The 16,272-nt window shown below is 40.4% G+C and overlaps 1 protein-coding gene across 5 annotated transcripts in view; it reads right to left on the bottom strand.

Annotated features, from left to right (window-relative positions):
• The window catches only part of ULK4 (unc-51 like kinase 4), a 592,175-nt gene that overhangs the window by 259,007 nt on the left and 316,896 nt on the right, over window positions 1–16,272 (bottom strand). For 4 of the 5 annotated variants that reach the window (XM_026496788.4, XM_026496790.4, XM_026496789.4 and 1 more), the window contains one exon: window positions 8,154–8,259. The exons of the other annotated variant lie outside the window; for it this stretch is intronic. In XM_026496788.4, the coding sequence (XP_026352573.1) occupies window positions 8,154–8,259 (106 nt within the window). The remainder of the gene's footprint in view (window positions 1–8,153; window positions 8,260–16,272) is intronic. 5 annotated transcript variants of the gene reach the window in all.

Here is a 16,272-nt window from a genome sequence, read left to right as displayed (position 1 = left end):
ATAAAGCTCCAATAATTGGCCCCCCAAAATGGAGATCTATGAACTGTCAAGACAAAGAATTCAAAATAATGCTTTTAAGGAAGCTCAGTGAACTCCAAGAAAACACAGACAAGTAAATGAATTAGGAAAACAATCACAGACAAAACAAGAAGTTCAACAAGGAAATAGCAACCATCAAAAAACAAACAGAAATCCTAGACTGAAAAATACAATAACTAAACTGATGAATTCAATGGAGTTTCCAAAGTAGACCCAGCAAGACAGAAGAAAGAACCAGCGACCTGGAGTATAGGACATGGTAATTTCACAGTCATAGAAGCAAAAAGAAAAAGGACCAAAAGTGTGGAAAAGCCTATATGAATTATAGGGACACTGTGAAAGGAAACAATATTCACATCGTGGAGATTCCAGAATGAGAAGAGAAAGGAACAGATAAGTATATTTAAAGCAACAATGGCTGACAACTTCCAGAAGCTGGGGAGAGAAATAGACATCTATGTGTCTGAGGCCCAATGGACCCCAAATAGGTCGAACCTGAATAGAGTTACAGAGATACATTATAATTAAATTGTCAAAAGTGAAAAACAAAGAAAGAATTTAAAGAACAGCAAGAGAAAAGAAGGAAGTTACATACAAGGAAACCCCCACAAGACTAGTGACAAATTTCTAAACAAAAACATTCAGGCAAGGACAGAATGGGATGGCATATTTAAAATACTGAAAGAGAGTAACTGTCAACCAAGAACTCTATACACCAAGAACTCTATACCCCACGGACTTGTCTTTCAGAAATGAAGGAGGAATAAAGACTTTGCTAAACAAACAAAAGGAGTTCATTACCATTAGAACTGCCCTACAAGAAATGCTAAATGAAGTCCTTTGAGTGGAAGTAAAGAACACCAAATACCATCATAAGAATATAAAAAGGTAGTGTAAATCTCACTGATAATAGTTTAAGTATATGGTCATAGTTAGATTCTGCAATATGGTAATAGTGGTGAATAATTCACTTACAACTCTAGTTCATAAGTTGTTAAAAAACTAATGTATTAAAAATAACTACAATAATCTGTTATTAATTATACAGTATATAAAACACATACACTGTAACAGCAATAACCTGAGAGAAGTAAAAGTGTCAAGTTTAAAAATTCTACTGAAGTTGTTATCAGCTTAAAATAGGGTGTTACAAGTTTAAGATATCTTACATAAGTCTTATGGTCAAGGAAACAACCCATACTAATTACACAAATAACATGATAAAGAAGTCAAAAGCACAGGGATAACAAAAGACATCAAAACTCATAAAAAGCAGGATAAGAAACAAAGAACAATGAATCTATAAGACAATCAGAAACAATCAACAGAATGGCAACGTTAAGTCCCTACCTATCAATAATTACTTCAAACAGATTAAATTACCTAATTAAAGGACACAGAATGCCTGAATGGATTAAAAAAAAATCCAACAATATGCTGGCTACCAGAGACTTCACTGAGAGAGGAGAGAAAAGGACATTTTAATTAAATGGTATCCAAAAAAAGCAGAAGCAGCTATACTTAGACAAAATGAACTTTCAACTAAACATGATCAAAAGAGACAAAGAAGATCATTATATCGTGATGAAGATGTCAATACATGAAGATATAACAGTTATAAATAAGAGATGCTTAACTCTGGAAAACAAACTGAGGGTTGCTGGAGGGGTGAAGGGTAGGGGATGGGGTAATTGGGTGATGGGCATTAAGGAGGGCACTTGATGTTATGAGCACTGGGTGTTATATGCAACTGATAAATTCCTAAATTCAACCCCTGAAACTATAATACAGTATATTTTAACTGAACTGAACTTAAATAAAAATTTAAAAAACATATTTATGTGCCAAACATTGGCACTCCTAAATATATAAAGCAAAAACTAACAGATATAAAAGGAGAAATAACAATGATATAACAGTAGTTGGTGACTTAATACCCTACTCTCAACAATGAATAAATCATCCAGATAATCCATAAGGAAACAATAGATTTGAACAACACTAGAGACCAAATAGAGCTAACAGACATACACAGAACACTGTACCCAACAACAGGAGAATACACATTCTTCTTGAATGCACACTGACCACGTATAAGATAGATCATGCATTAGGCCACAAAATAAGCCTTAGAAAATTTTAAAAGACTGAAATCATATGAAGTATCTTCTCTGATCAAAATGGCATGAAACTAGAAATCAGTAACAATAGAAGACTGGAAAATTCATAAATACATGGAAATTAAACACTCTCCTGAACAACCAATGGGTCAAAGAAGAATTACAGGTGAAATTAAAATAAAGTTGACACATCTCCAAAGGCAAGAGAAACAAAAGATAAAATGAACTTGTGGGACTTCATCAAGATAAAAAGCTTCTGCACAGCCAAGGAAACAGTCAAAAAAACTAAGAGGCAGCCCACAGAATGGGAGAAGATATTTACAAATGACACTACAGATAAAAGACTGGTATCCAAGATCTATAAAGAACTTCTCAAACTCAATACACGAGAAACAATCAAATCAAAAAATGGGCAGAAGATATGAACAGACACTTTTCCAATGAAGACATACAAATGGCTAACAGACACATGAAAAAATGTTCAAAATCATTAGCCCTCAGGGAAATGCAAATCAAAACCACATTGAGATAACACCTTACACCAGTTAGAATGGCAAAAATTGACAAGGCAAGAAACAACAAATGTTGGAGAGGATGTGGAGAAAGGGGATCCCTCTTGCACTGTTGGTGGGAATGCAAGTTGGTACAGCCACTTTGGAAAACAGTGTGACATCCCTTCAAAAGTTAAAAATTGAGCTACCCTATGATCCAGCAATTGCACTACTGGGTATTTATCCCAAAGATACAGATGTAGTGAAGAGAAGGGCCATATGCACCCCAACGTTCATAGCAGCATTGTCCACAATAGCTAAATCGTGGAAGGAGCTGAGGTGCCCTTCAACAGACGAATGGATAGAGAAGATGTGGTCCATATATACAATGGAGTATTACTCAGCCATCAGAAGGAACGATTACCCAACATTTGCAGCAACATGGACGGGACTGGAGGAGATTATGCTAAGTGAAATAAGGCAAGCAGAGAAAGACAATTATCATATGGTTTCACTCATTTATGGAACATAAGAAATACCAGAGAGATCGTTAGGAGAAGGAAGGGAAGAATGAAGGGGGGGTAAACAGAAGGGGGAATGAAGCATGAGAGACTATGGACTCTGGGAAACAAACTGAGGGCTTCAGAGGGGAGGGGCGGTGGGGGATTGGGATAGGCTGGTGATGGGTATTAAGGAGGGCACATATTGCATGGAGCACTGGGTGTTATACGCAAACAATGAATCATGGAACACTACATCAAAAACTAAGGATGTACTATATGGTGACTAATATAACATAATAAAAAAATTTTTTTTAATTAAAAAAACAAAACAAAAACAGAGTTTGAGAAAAATGGAAATGGAAATATATCAGAATTTATGGGATGTAGTACAAGTAGTTCTAAGAGGGAAGTTCACAGTAATAACATTTACATTAAGAAGCAAGAAAGACCCCAAAGAAACAACATAAATCTACACCTTAAGGAGCCAGAAAAAGACAAACCAACTAATAATGTAATGGCATTGTATGGTGACAGATGGTAGCTACACTTTCAATGAGCACAGCATAATGTATAGACTTGTCGAATCACTGTGTTTTACACTGGAAACTCAACTATACTTCATTAAAAAAAAAAAAAACTGAGTCCAAAGAAAATAAGAAAGATTAGAGCATAAATAAATGAAATAGAAAACAGAAAAACAGTGGAAAAGATTAACCAAACTAAGAGTTGATTCTTTGGAAAAGATAAAAAAAAATTGAAAAACCCTTAGATTAAACAAAAGAGAGAGAGGGAGGGTGAGAAAAAGTGAGTGAAGAGAGAAAGGACTTGAACCGACAAAATTATAAATGAAAAAGGAGGCATTATAATGGATACCACAGAAATTCAAAGGACCATTAAGAGGCTACTATGAACCAACAATACACAACAAACTAGACAACTTAAAGAAAGGGAAAAATTCTTAGACATGTATAATTTACCAAGACTGACTCAGGAAAAAATAGAAAATCTGAACAGACTGATTACTAGTAAGGATAATGAATCAGTAAGCAAAAACCTCCCAATGAAGTAAAGCCCAGGACCAGATGGTTTCACTGGTGAATTTTACCCAACATTTAAAGAAGAATACCAATTCTTCTCAAACTCTTCCAAAAAAGCAAAAGAGCAGAGAACACTCCTGAACTCATTTTATAAAGCCAGCATTTATCCTGTTACCAAAACCACAAAAGGACACTACTAAGAAAGAGAACTAAAGGCCAATATCCATCATGAATACAGCTGCAAAAATTATCAACAAAACACTAACAAACCAAAGTCAGCAGCACATTAAAAAGGATCATTCACCATGACCAAGTGGGATTCAAGGATGGTTCAACATATGCAAAATCAATGTGATACATCACATTAATAGAATGAAAAGAATCATATGATCATCTTAATAGACACAGAAAAAGCATTTGACAAAATTCAGCATCCATTCATGATAAAATCTAACATATGAGGCATCAAAAGAACATATCAACATAATATATGCCATATATGACAAGCCTACAGTTTAACATCATCCTTGATTGTGAAAGGTTGAAAGCTTTTCCTCTAAGATCAGGAAAAAGACAAGGGTGCCCATTCTCACCATTCCTGTTCAACATAGTACTAGAAGTCCTCGCTAGAACAATCAGGCAAGAAAAAGAAATAAAAATCACTATAAAGGCATGTAAAAGGAATTGCAAACAAAGAAGTAAAACTGTATTTGTAGATGACACTATTTTATATAAAGAAACTCTAAAGACTCAACGAAAAAAACTGTTAGATCTAATCAGTAAATTCAATAAAGTTGCAGGATACAAAATTAACAAAAAATCAGTAGCATTTCTATATGCTAACAGTGAATTTTCTGAAAAAGAAAGAAATCAATCTCAATTCCAATAGCATCAAAAGCAACAAAATGCTTAGGAATAAATTTAAGTAAAGAAGTGAAAGACCTCTACTCTGAAAAATACAAGACATTAATGAAAGAAATTGAAGAAGAAAGGAAGAAATGGAAAGGTATCCTGTGTTCATGGATTGGAAGAATTAATAGCATTAAAATGTCAAAAATACCAAAAGCCATCTATATATTCAAAGCAATCCCTATGAAGAAGTCAATTACATTTTTATAAAAATAGAAAAACACTCCTAAAAAGCTTCTGGATCGCAAAAGAAACCATCAAGAAAGTGAAAGACAACCTATGAAATGAGAAAAAAATATTTGCAAACCACATATCTGTTACGGGGCTAATATCCAAAATACGTAAAGAAATCATACAACTCAATGGCAAAAAAAAGTAACCCAATTAAAAAATAGGTAAAGGACCTGAATACACATGTCTCCAAAGAAGATACACAAAAGGCCAACAGGTAAGTGAAAAGATGCTCAACATCACTGGTCATTAGAAAAATGCAAATTAAAGCCACAATGAGATACTAACTTATGCCTGTTAGAAAGGCCACCATCAAAAAGACAAGGGCTAACAAATGCTGGCATGGATGAGAAAAAGGACCCTTGTATACTGTTGGTGAGAAAGTAAATTAGTGCAGCGAGTATGGAAAACAAGATGGAGGATCCCACCCATCCCCCAAAAATAGAGCTATTATATGATCCAGCAATTCTACTTCTGGGAATAAATACATAGGACAAAAACACTAACTCAGAAAGATATCTGCACCTGCATGTTCATAGCAGCATTATTTTCAACAGCCAGACATGAAAACCACCTCAGTGTCTATCAACCAATAAATGGATAAAGAAGTTACAGGGTGTGTGTGTGTGTGTGTGTGTGTGTGTGTATGCATGTATGTGGTTACTAGAGATGGACGGTGCAGGGACGAGGAATAGGAAAAAGGTGGTCAAAAGGTACAAGCCCTCAGCTGTAAAAAAAACCAAAAAAACAAGTACTAGAGATGTAATATACAACATGATGACTACAGCTAACACTGCTATACAATATACAGGAAAATTGTTAAGAGTAAATGCTAGGAGTTCTCATTATAAGGAAAGAAAATTGCCATTTTTTTCTTTTCTTTTTATTCTATCTATAGAAGACGGATATTAGCTGAACTTACTGTGGTAATCATTTCACAATATATGCAAATCATACCAGCATGCCGTATGCCTTAAATTTATACAGCGATGTTATGTCAATTATTTCTCAAAACTGGAAAAAAATTTACAAAGATTTTGCTAGGCTTATATTGTAAGAAGCACCACAGATTTGGACTAAAAAGAACAGGGATAATTCCTTTCAGAATGAAAAGAGGTTGTAGAGCCCCAGACGTCTACAGATACGAATCAGGCTTAGAATCTTACTCAGCTACAACGATAGGCCATCTTTACGGAAAAAGAACAATGATCCAGAAGTTAGAGGCAAAAGCCACACAGAAGCATTTGCAGGGAGACCTACTCTCAAAGCAAGGGATATTTTTTTTTCCCTGTGGAACAAAGGGAAATCAGGAAATGTGTTTGCCAAGACTTCAACATTGTAATGCGTCAATGACAGCTGTCCTTTTAGTTTTTCCTTTTAAATTAAGTTTCTATGAGGGTCCTTCGTTCTGTGTCTCCTCATTAGAGTCTAGAAATATGGCAGAGCGGATAACCTGTGTCCTTAGTTCATAGGTCTTCAAATTTGAGAGGACCAAAATTCAAGGAGCTGCACCTGACAAAAATGTACCCAAGGGGTCTCAGGTATATCTAGACTTGATTTAGATGACAACATCCTGGTTGTGAAGCCTAGAAGAAACCAAGCTGGGGAATGGATTTAAAAAAAAACAAAAACAAAAACCATGGTATATCCAGACAAATGGAGTATTATTCAGTGCTGAAAAGAAGTGAGTTAACAAGTCATGAAAAGACACGGAAGAAGCAGAAATGCGTATCACTAGGTGAAAGCCACCGATCTTAAAAAGCTACATACTGTCAGATTCCAAATCATGACATTCTGGAAAACACAAAACTATAGAGACAATAAAAAGACAATTAAAAGGGAAGGTTATAAATGGGGGCAGGGGTTGTATGGGAAATCTCTGTACTCCCTCTCCATGTGGTTTTAAACCGAAAACTGGTCTAAAAAAAGTAGTCTTTAAAAATGTTTTTAATTTTAATGGTATAGGCATGCATAAGCTGTAACATAAAGTCACCCTCAACTCATCCAATCTCAGCTTCCAAGACACTTTGGACTAAATGTGTTTTCTTTCTTTCTTTCTTTTTTTAATTTATCTATCTATCTATCTATCTATCTATCTATTTATTTATTTATTTATTTATTTGACAGAGAGAGACATCCAGCGAGAGAGGGAACACAAGCAGGGGGAGTGGGAGAGGAAGAAGCAGGCTCCCAGCGGAGGAGCCTGATGCGGGGCTTGATCCCAGAACACCAGGATCAGGCCCTGAGCCAAAGGCAGACGCTTAACGACTGCGCCACCCAGGCGCCTGTAAATACATTTTTATTCTGATTGACCCCAATAAGTCTAACTACCATGCTTACACTTGTACTTGGTTATCATCTGTAACAGTGCCTAGAGGAGGAAGGAAACTTTGAACCCTAAAGAAAATAAATGAACTTAGAGAAACTACCACAATCTAACCACGTTTCCTATTTTTGCTGATAACGTTATTATTATTTATAGATTCTTAAATATCTATTTTGATTCATCCACTTTGAATAGCACTTCTTTTTTTTTTTTTAAAGATTTTATTTATTTATTTGACAGAGATAGAGACAGCCAGCGAGAGAGGGAACACAAGCAGGGGGAGTGGGAGAGGAAGAAGCAGGCTCATAGCGGAGGAGCCTGATGTGGGGCTCGACCCCATAACGCCGGGATCACACCCTGAGCCAAAGGCAGACCCTTAACCGCTATGCCACCCAGGCGCCCCTGAATAGCACTTCTTGACTCCCTGCTATGTATGATGAGGAAAACAACAAATAGGCAGAAATCAAGACTAAAAATGAATTCTAAGAAGCATTTACCTTGTTCATAAAGTAGCTTCATGTTTGAATCTTTGCAGGCAACCAGATTGTTGAGCAATGCAATCACACTTTGCATGGTGTTACCCAGAATGTTCTCCTGATGTTCCTGCAACAGATCACAATTTCCATCGTAACTGTACTGAATTGCAATTACATCATGATAGAGACAAATGATCAAATGACCTCCGTCCCTTCATTCTTTGCACAAGGTTAAATGATTACATTTCTGCGCTTTAATGAAGCAGATCCTCCTGCGTGAAGGCACTCCCCATCAGTGTGTTAAGTCAGCTGGGGGGCAGCATGAATCATTCAGGGCATCTGTGCTGCTGATGCAGTCCCCTACCCATCAGCTGAGTGACAACCACACAGCCCTCTGGGCTTTAGATGGGCGACAGGGGAGTCAGAGTGACTAGAAATCAACTGTGTGGAGCTTAGGAGACCACACCTGAAACTGACCGAGGTCACAAAACACAGCTACCAAGTCTCAGAGCGACAACCTGCGACAGAGTGACCAGGAGACCCTTGATGGACATGTGGTTTCCAAAGCTTACAAAAACACCAACGCTGCATGTGGCCCTGAAGCTGCTCTGTCCCCAGATGTGTGCCTCCCAGCAACGCCAGAGACTTGCTGTTCCGAGTCTCACCATCTAGGTCTTCGCTTGATCTGAGACAAGGGATTTGCTTTCCAAATAGCGAGGCCTAAAAATCTCTACCTTTCTTTAGAAACCTACGCTTAAGAGTAGATGTTCATGTTTGAATGTTCCACTGACACCGGTTTAAGAAGATGAATAAGGAGGCGATGGTCTGCCACCAATTTCATCTAATTATTCATACAGTTGGTTGGAAGGAAAGGGTGATTAATAAGCACAAGATGACACAACATGTTATTCATGATAAAGTAACTAACGATACATAGGAAAACTATTCCAGTCAAGAAAAGAGAAGCTAATAAATCTTTTTGGTTTTCCCTTTTTCTTTCTTTCTTTCTTTCTTTCTTTCTTTCTTTCTTTCTTTCTTTCTTTCTTTATTTATTTTTTGTTGCATTCGATAAAATAACTAAATCTTTTTGGTTCTTTCTTTCTTTCTTTCTTTCTTTCTTTCTTTCTTTCTTATTTTTTGTTGCATTCGATAAAATAACACATTCCGCTCCTTGTTCAAAGACCAGCCTGTCAGCAAATGTACGGCAGTTTCACTGGAGATAAATCCATTGTTCCTTCAATATACACATTTCTTATGATTAAACGGACCTTTTCTATGATGCTCTTAGTAATATTTCTTCCTCCCTGTGAAGCTAATACCCCTTCAGTTTTCCCTTGTACTTACGGGGTGAGCGCCACTTGCTGATACAGGCATTTCCTTTAGTACAAAGGCCAACTATCCAAATCCCCATTACCCCTGAACACTACGAACCCAGGACTGTCCCCTGGCCAACCAGGTTCTCGGATTCCTGCCCTGAAGGTTCCAGAGTCCCTGCAAAATGAAGGTCTCTGCCAGCCCCACAACTCAGTCTGCAGAGGGGCATAAAACCAAGGCACTTTCTGATCATTAAAAGCCTCGGCCAACCATACTACTAAGGGTCTCCAGGATAAAATATTTGATGAGGGAATAAAAGAGACCAATAATCCTATAACCAGACTGGGAGAAGTGGTTCCTTTTCTTTTCTAGCCATTTGTTTTTTAGTTTCTTTGTTGTTGGATTTCACGCCATTCATACACTATGACCTTTGTTTAATATAAAGTGAGGACTTTGTAAAAATTATAGTAGAGAATTCTACTTATGTCCTGTTCTCTCTTTTAGATACAGATATATAGATATATAGATTGTAGATATATAGATATATGTAGATATATATATACATATACATATATATGCTTCCTACATACTGCTGGGGAGGAAGAGCATGGAACAGTCCTTGCTCCTGCTTGAGATGATACTGCGGTTCTCTCTGGGGGAACTGAGACAGCTACTGCTATGGCCCAGGTCATCATTTCCCCCAGAAAGAATGAAATACATACGCAGTTGAGAAGGTATAAAAATGAGTTAAACACACTTCCATTAACTTCTATCAAATTGAGTTATTTAATTTCTCTTAGCAACTTTAATAAGATTTGTTCTTGCTGTTCACAATCATATTAGCCTACAGGGGATAAATGATGCATCGAAAAACACCACGGTTACTTAAAATCAGAGTAGAGGACTATATGAAGGGTGAAAACAGGGGGGTAAATATGTGGGGCCAGAGCTGTTCTCAGGCATTCTGCAAGCCTGCTGTAAAGGCAAAAGGGAAACCCGTTTGGTTCAAAGACCACAAGCCAGAGTAGGAGGGGAGGGACGATCCAGATTAAAGACTGGGTCCCCATTAGATGTTCCTCTAGGGCAGCCCCTCTCCCCAGAAAGCTATGACTGAGTCCAGGGTAAAAAGATTCTAACATAAGGCTAGGTACAGTCCTGATGTCTTTTTGTTTTTTAAATCCCCACGGCTCATAAATAAAAGCAAGGAGTCCACACCATTGGTGCCTCAACACATGCAAGTAAAGCCGTGTAAGGAGAGAAAGCAGCAGCTGATGACTTCCGGCAGAGTCTCTGGCACAGGGTCAGGGGCCCAGGCACCAGCGGCCTCCGTGCTGATCTTGGCCCGCGGTGGTAGAATGGCCACGTGGGCCTGGGGGGGGACAAGGCAGAGCTGACAGCTTGCTAATGGGGCACTGTGTGCCACGGCCTGTATCCCAGGCATGTAACCTATGTCACCGCCTCATTTCATCCTCACAGAAACGCTGAAGTGGCTACAGGTCTCCCCTTTCTACAGACCCACTGGACACTGAGGTTAGTGACGTGAAGTGTCACTTGCCAGGAATCACCCAGCTCTCCAATGGTGAAGCGAGGACTGGGTCCGTGGGATGGTGGAAGCACGCACCTAATCACCATGCAGCATCGCCTGGTCACCCACAGTGACAGGGCACAAGAGAAGAGAAATGGGTATCAGAGCCACCAGCCCATCATCACTTCCCGGGTTAACCCACACCACCTGAGGACCCACGGGATGAGGCAGGAGGAATCTAAAGGGCCCAGAATGGGGGGTAGGGGGGAAGAAGCAGAGAAACCCTAACCATCACTGGCATCCCCTAGCTTTGTAAGAGCCCCCCGTAGATATCACAGTGCTGTAAGACATAGAAGCCAGGAAGCAAGATGGAGGTGCTAGGCAACAACGGGAAAGAAAAGAATAGGCGTGTTACTCCAAAGACTGGAAATACATACCTTGAGCCCCCAACACAGCCCCATTGCTCAGATACTCAGCATGAGCCTCGGCAGATGGCTAAGACAGGCAACCGAGCTCATCAGAGAAGGCATCGCTCGCTGACCGCGCACAAAGCCACAGAAGGCAATCCCACTGCATTTTAAGATTATGACGAAAATCCTTAACTCCTTTATCTATAACCCATCAATAAGCACAGCTGACCTAATTTGTGTGCCTAATGCCGTAGTGTATGGACATTTAATAAACAGAGCACTTGAGAATTCTAATAAAACATAGCATTTGCCAGTAGAGATAATTAGAATTGAAGCAGCAAAATTCTAGTGTTTGGCAACATAGATGAAACAACTTCATTAAAATGTACAGCTTCAGCAAATGAAAGGCAGGGGAGCACTGGACCCTGAAGAATCAGCCTTCTCAAAACTAATTGCTTCACTGCTTAAAGAGGACAGCTCTGAACTACCAAGGGCATGGCAAGGAAACAGTACTGAAAAATGATCAGCCTTCCCAGAGCGGTTTCACTGTAAACAAAGCATTATACTTTCTTCTAATATCTGAGGATGGAAATGGTGCTAGAAGACGTCAGATGGCCAGACTCAAAAGTCTGGCAGGGCTCTCAACAGTCAAGGCAGGAAACACCTTTAGCAATCAAAAGTAACAATGAGCCATGGCCACTCTCTTTTGCCCTTGGTGTGGGGTCAGAATTCCAAAGAGGGCAAATTAAAAGACAACCACCAGTCCCTAGGGAGGTCGGAAACCAAGGGGAGTTGGAAAAGCAGCAGCACACGCCAGTGTTGCGAATGTGAAATCTACAATCTCTTGGAGATAAACACAGGTCATGGCCTAGTCAACACACAGTGAGATCACATTTCAGGGGAAAAACTTTCTGCACGTTGCACTACAGGATGCTAGTCTCCTGAGCACGTGCTGGGACACAGTACAAAGGTGACGGAGACAGAGTGGCCGCTCACTTTCCTTTTTATACCTTCTCCCATACAGCTAGATTCCTGGACATCTGGAGCCCGCAGAAGACTCTTCAGAGCATTCAGATGAAATAAATGTATCTGAGCGGAAGAGGACACTTTTTCGTATTACTGATTTTTCACAAGGCTCTACCACACACAGCTCCAACTCCATGGGATCTAAACCGAATGCATCCTGTCCTTTCCCCTCACACATCGTCCTTTGGCTTCCTGTCTCAATGAAGGGCTCTACCGTCTGTCCACCACTCAGCCATAAATCCTGGAATCACCTGGGGCCGCTGCTTCTCTCTCGCCTCCCATATCCCATCCGCAATGAATTCCCCTTGATTCTCCCCGGGGCCCTCTCTTGAAGCTCTCCTCTGCCAAAGATAAGGTGGGGACAGTTTGTCCCCGTCTTCACTGCTAACCAGGCTCCTCCTTCTTGAGTGGCAAGACTCATCCCTATTTCTAGGGCTTAAATCGGGGGCCTAGAGGCCCAGGGAGTATATTGAAGTCCACTGTAGGCCCAAGATGGAGGGCCATTGCTTCCCACCTGCTGTTTGTCCAGAGCCCCAGGGGGATTCAAACGCCTAAAGGGAGGGAGGGCACAAGAACCAGGGGATGGCAGAAGCAAGGGCATTGTAGCTCTGGTGCTCTCAATCCCAGAGAAGTATCATGTTATGATTTGGGAAATACTCTCACGATTTATTGAACCAAGTTCTGACTCTGTGGGTAAGGAAAAGGGAAAGGAACAAGGTGAAGGAGCACAAATTTAAAATTAATCTCCACTCATTTACCTCATTAATATATATATAGGATTTCCTGGGAAGCAAGGCTAGGATTTGGGCATCCGAAGCTGGAATATTTGGGGTGTGATGAAGTTGGGGCTGGGGTAACTACCACTGGGCATTTGCTCTGCCACTTGCGAAACAGTCAAACAGCTCCTCTGCCCTGTGGTCAGGGCTGCTGGGGCTTAGCAGCCTCTGAGGAGGCTGAGGGAGAACCTCGAGCACACTCTTCCCCATCTGTAGCCAAAGATGTAGGACGCTCTCACCCTAAAAGCCTGGAGGTATAGAATTAAGTCTCTTCCTCGATTTGGGTCATCATCTTTCTGATTAATGACATGAGAGAAAAGAACTTACATTTTTTAATTTGACTGACAGAGAGTATCGAGGCCCTCTAGCAGCAGCAAATGCAAGTTCTTATTAGCAATACATTCCAGCTGGCACAGAAGGGAGGCTCTGGACCAAATGGTACTATTTGCCAATCAGGATGTTGTGCTCAGCCTGAGATTTCCAGTCCTCACTCAACACCAGTGGCGGACTGCTGTGGATGCCCTTCTGGCAGGTTAACTATGTCACTTGGCTTGCTCAGCCTTCCTGTCCTTTCACATTATTTAAGCTTCTAGCAGGAAACTTCCATCCTCCTGGCTCCCGGTAGGGCCCTACTCCTCCGACCTGGGTCGGAGCCAATGCTACTCAGGCAGGAGAGCCCTGGCAATGGAGAGAGATGGAGGGAAGCAGCCAGGACCAGTGTCCCCAGGGATAGACTGCACCCCTTTCATATGTCTGCCTGGGGTGTTGACAGGCCAAACTGCCCCACAACACCCTATCCGAGCTAAACACAGGCCCCAAGTATGGGGGACAAATGAGAAAATACAGGTGTGCATCCAGACACAAAACTCTTTCTGCCTTCCTGTCACATCCCTGCTACTGTCCAAAATAATAGATAATAATAAAACGTTACAAAAATAAAGCCTCTGCAAACTAATATTTGCTCTTAAAAATTCAGGCCAGATGCTGTTTGCTGAAGCTGGTTGGGGGGAGGGGGTATGGGGAAGGCTGTCCTTGTTGGACAGCACCGCCGTCAGCTTCCTGTGCCTGACCTCAACACAGCACCTACTGTATACAGTAACCCGTGGTTCATCCAGTCCTCACCTGACGCTGAGCCCCTGGAGGGCAGAACTGGGACTTTTAATCATGTCCTCAGTGCTAGGTGCAGTGCCTGGTACGCAGAAGCCTCTGGTAGATTAACAAAAAAACAAGCTTGCTCAAAGCTGCTTGGGTGATTACAGCTGGGGAAGGGATAGATAGCTCATGGGATTCTCCTTCAAGGAATTACCTTGTCACTAACTAGAAATTGTCTTCAATTAAATAACTGACAAATACTTATTGAGCAACAGAAATAGTCTTCCTCAAAAAGTTTAATAGGTATATACTTACTTTTGAATATTTGCAATAAATGATCAATTCAGACCTTTTTACTTTAAATAAAATATATAAAATCTATCCCATGTGAAATAGTTGTCAAGGACTCATGAAACACTTGCACCAGCATGGAAAATATACACTCCAAAAATCCTGGAAGATAACAACACAATTTTTTTAGAGATTTTTTATTTATTGAGAGAGAGAACACACGCGCACATGTGTGCATGCACAAGTGTGGGGGAGGGGCAGAGAGAGAGGGAGAAGCAGACTCCCCGTGGAGCACGGCACCCAACATGGGGCTAGATCCCAGGACCCTGAGATTGTGACCTGAGCCGAAGGCAGATGCCTATCCCACTGAGCCACCCAGGTGCCCTGATGCTGACATAATTTTAATGGCACTCTCGGTTAAAAATGACTGCTCACAAATATAAAGTGTCCCATTTTAAAGAAAGAAAATATTACATATGGTGAATGATAAGATCAATACATTCCATTATCACAAGACAGTTTTCAATTACAGCTGTCTTCTAGTATGGGAGTTTGCAAAGTGCCCATGCTGGGAGTTTACCAAGTGTTGGTACTCAAGGTTTCTTTCTCAAAGCAGTGCTAGCAAAGTCTGCAGGAGAAAGATTGTACTGATTGGCAAGTTTATCTGGACCTAGGTTTTCAGAGAGCATAAAGAGATAGTGTGGTAAGCAGAAAGGAAACCAGGCTGAGGAAAGTAAGAGCTCCTTGGCCTGCCCCAAACCAGCAGGCTAAGCTGAGAGAAGCAAGGATCATACTACCAGATTTCAGGAGAATCTTAAAGAACTTTCTAGTTCAATCTTTGAATTTTAAAGATAAAGAAACTGAGGTCCCAGAAGAGACTATAAGGAGCTGTCCAGGACTTCAACTCAGAAGTGCCTCTTCCTTCCCCACAACCTCACTTTGTCCTCACAGTTCTAAAAATCACATTTGGGAATGCAGAGTCAAGTAGGCCACTTTAAAAACTGATTTTTCTTTTTCTTTTCCTTTTTTTTGCAAACACTATAGGCACTGCTCCCTGGAGCTACGGATTCAGTTGCCCTTAATACCTCTTTGCTAGGTCAGCTAGTGGTAGGTGGGCTACTCCTAAGGACATGGGAATACCTCAACATAATACCTACTGACCCCCACACCCCAAAAGCACATACTGTCTGGATCCCATTGGATCTTTCAGCTAGTTTTTGTTGCACAGGGCTGTCTCTAAAGTGGCAATGACAGCCTAGCCATCTCACCGTCTGAAGTGACATTTTAAAGAAGGAGGACCTTTCTCCAATAAATTATTCTGAGCAGGTAACAAATCAGACATCAGGGGAGCTGCAAATACATACACTGGATATTGACAAACCCGCAGCATAAGGCAGCCCGGAGCTTTTGTCACTCACTCTGGAATTTGGTGCACTTGGTATTTTATGCACGATCACACTTCTGTTCTCAATCTCCATAACTGAGGGCAATTACCTTCCTTTTCCTAGACTCTACTTAGATAATAACAGTTATATTTGTATAATCACTTTGGAACACTCAATATGCTCATTTTTGGCTACACAATGATAGAAACTATACCATCTTGGAGAATAAATTGGTTGTAACAGGATAAAACATCTGAGGAATTTTTCATCTCCTAGATAATAATTTTAAAAAATGCCAGCAAGGACCCAAAATATTAACTG

This window comes from Ursus arctos, unplaced genomic scaffold, assembly GCF_023065955.2.
Source record: "Ursus arctos isolate Adak ecotype North America unplaced genomic scaffold, UrsArc2.0 scaffold_20, whole genome shotgun sequence".
Lineage (NCBI taxonomy): Eukaryota > Metazoa > Chordata > Mammalia > Carnivora > Ursidae > Ursus > Ursus arctos.
This window is presented reverse-complemented; position numbering and strand designations above follow the sequence as displayed.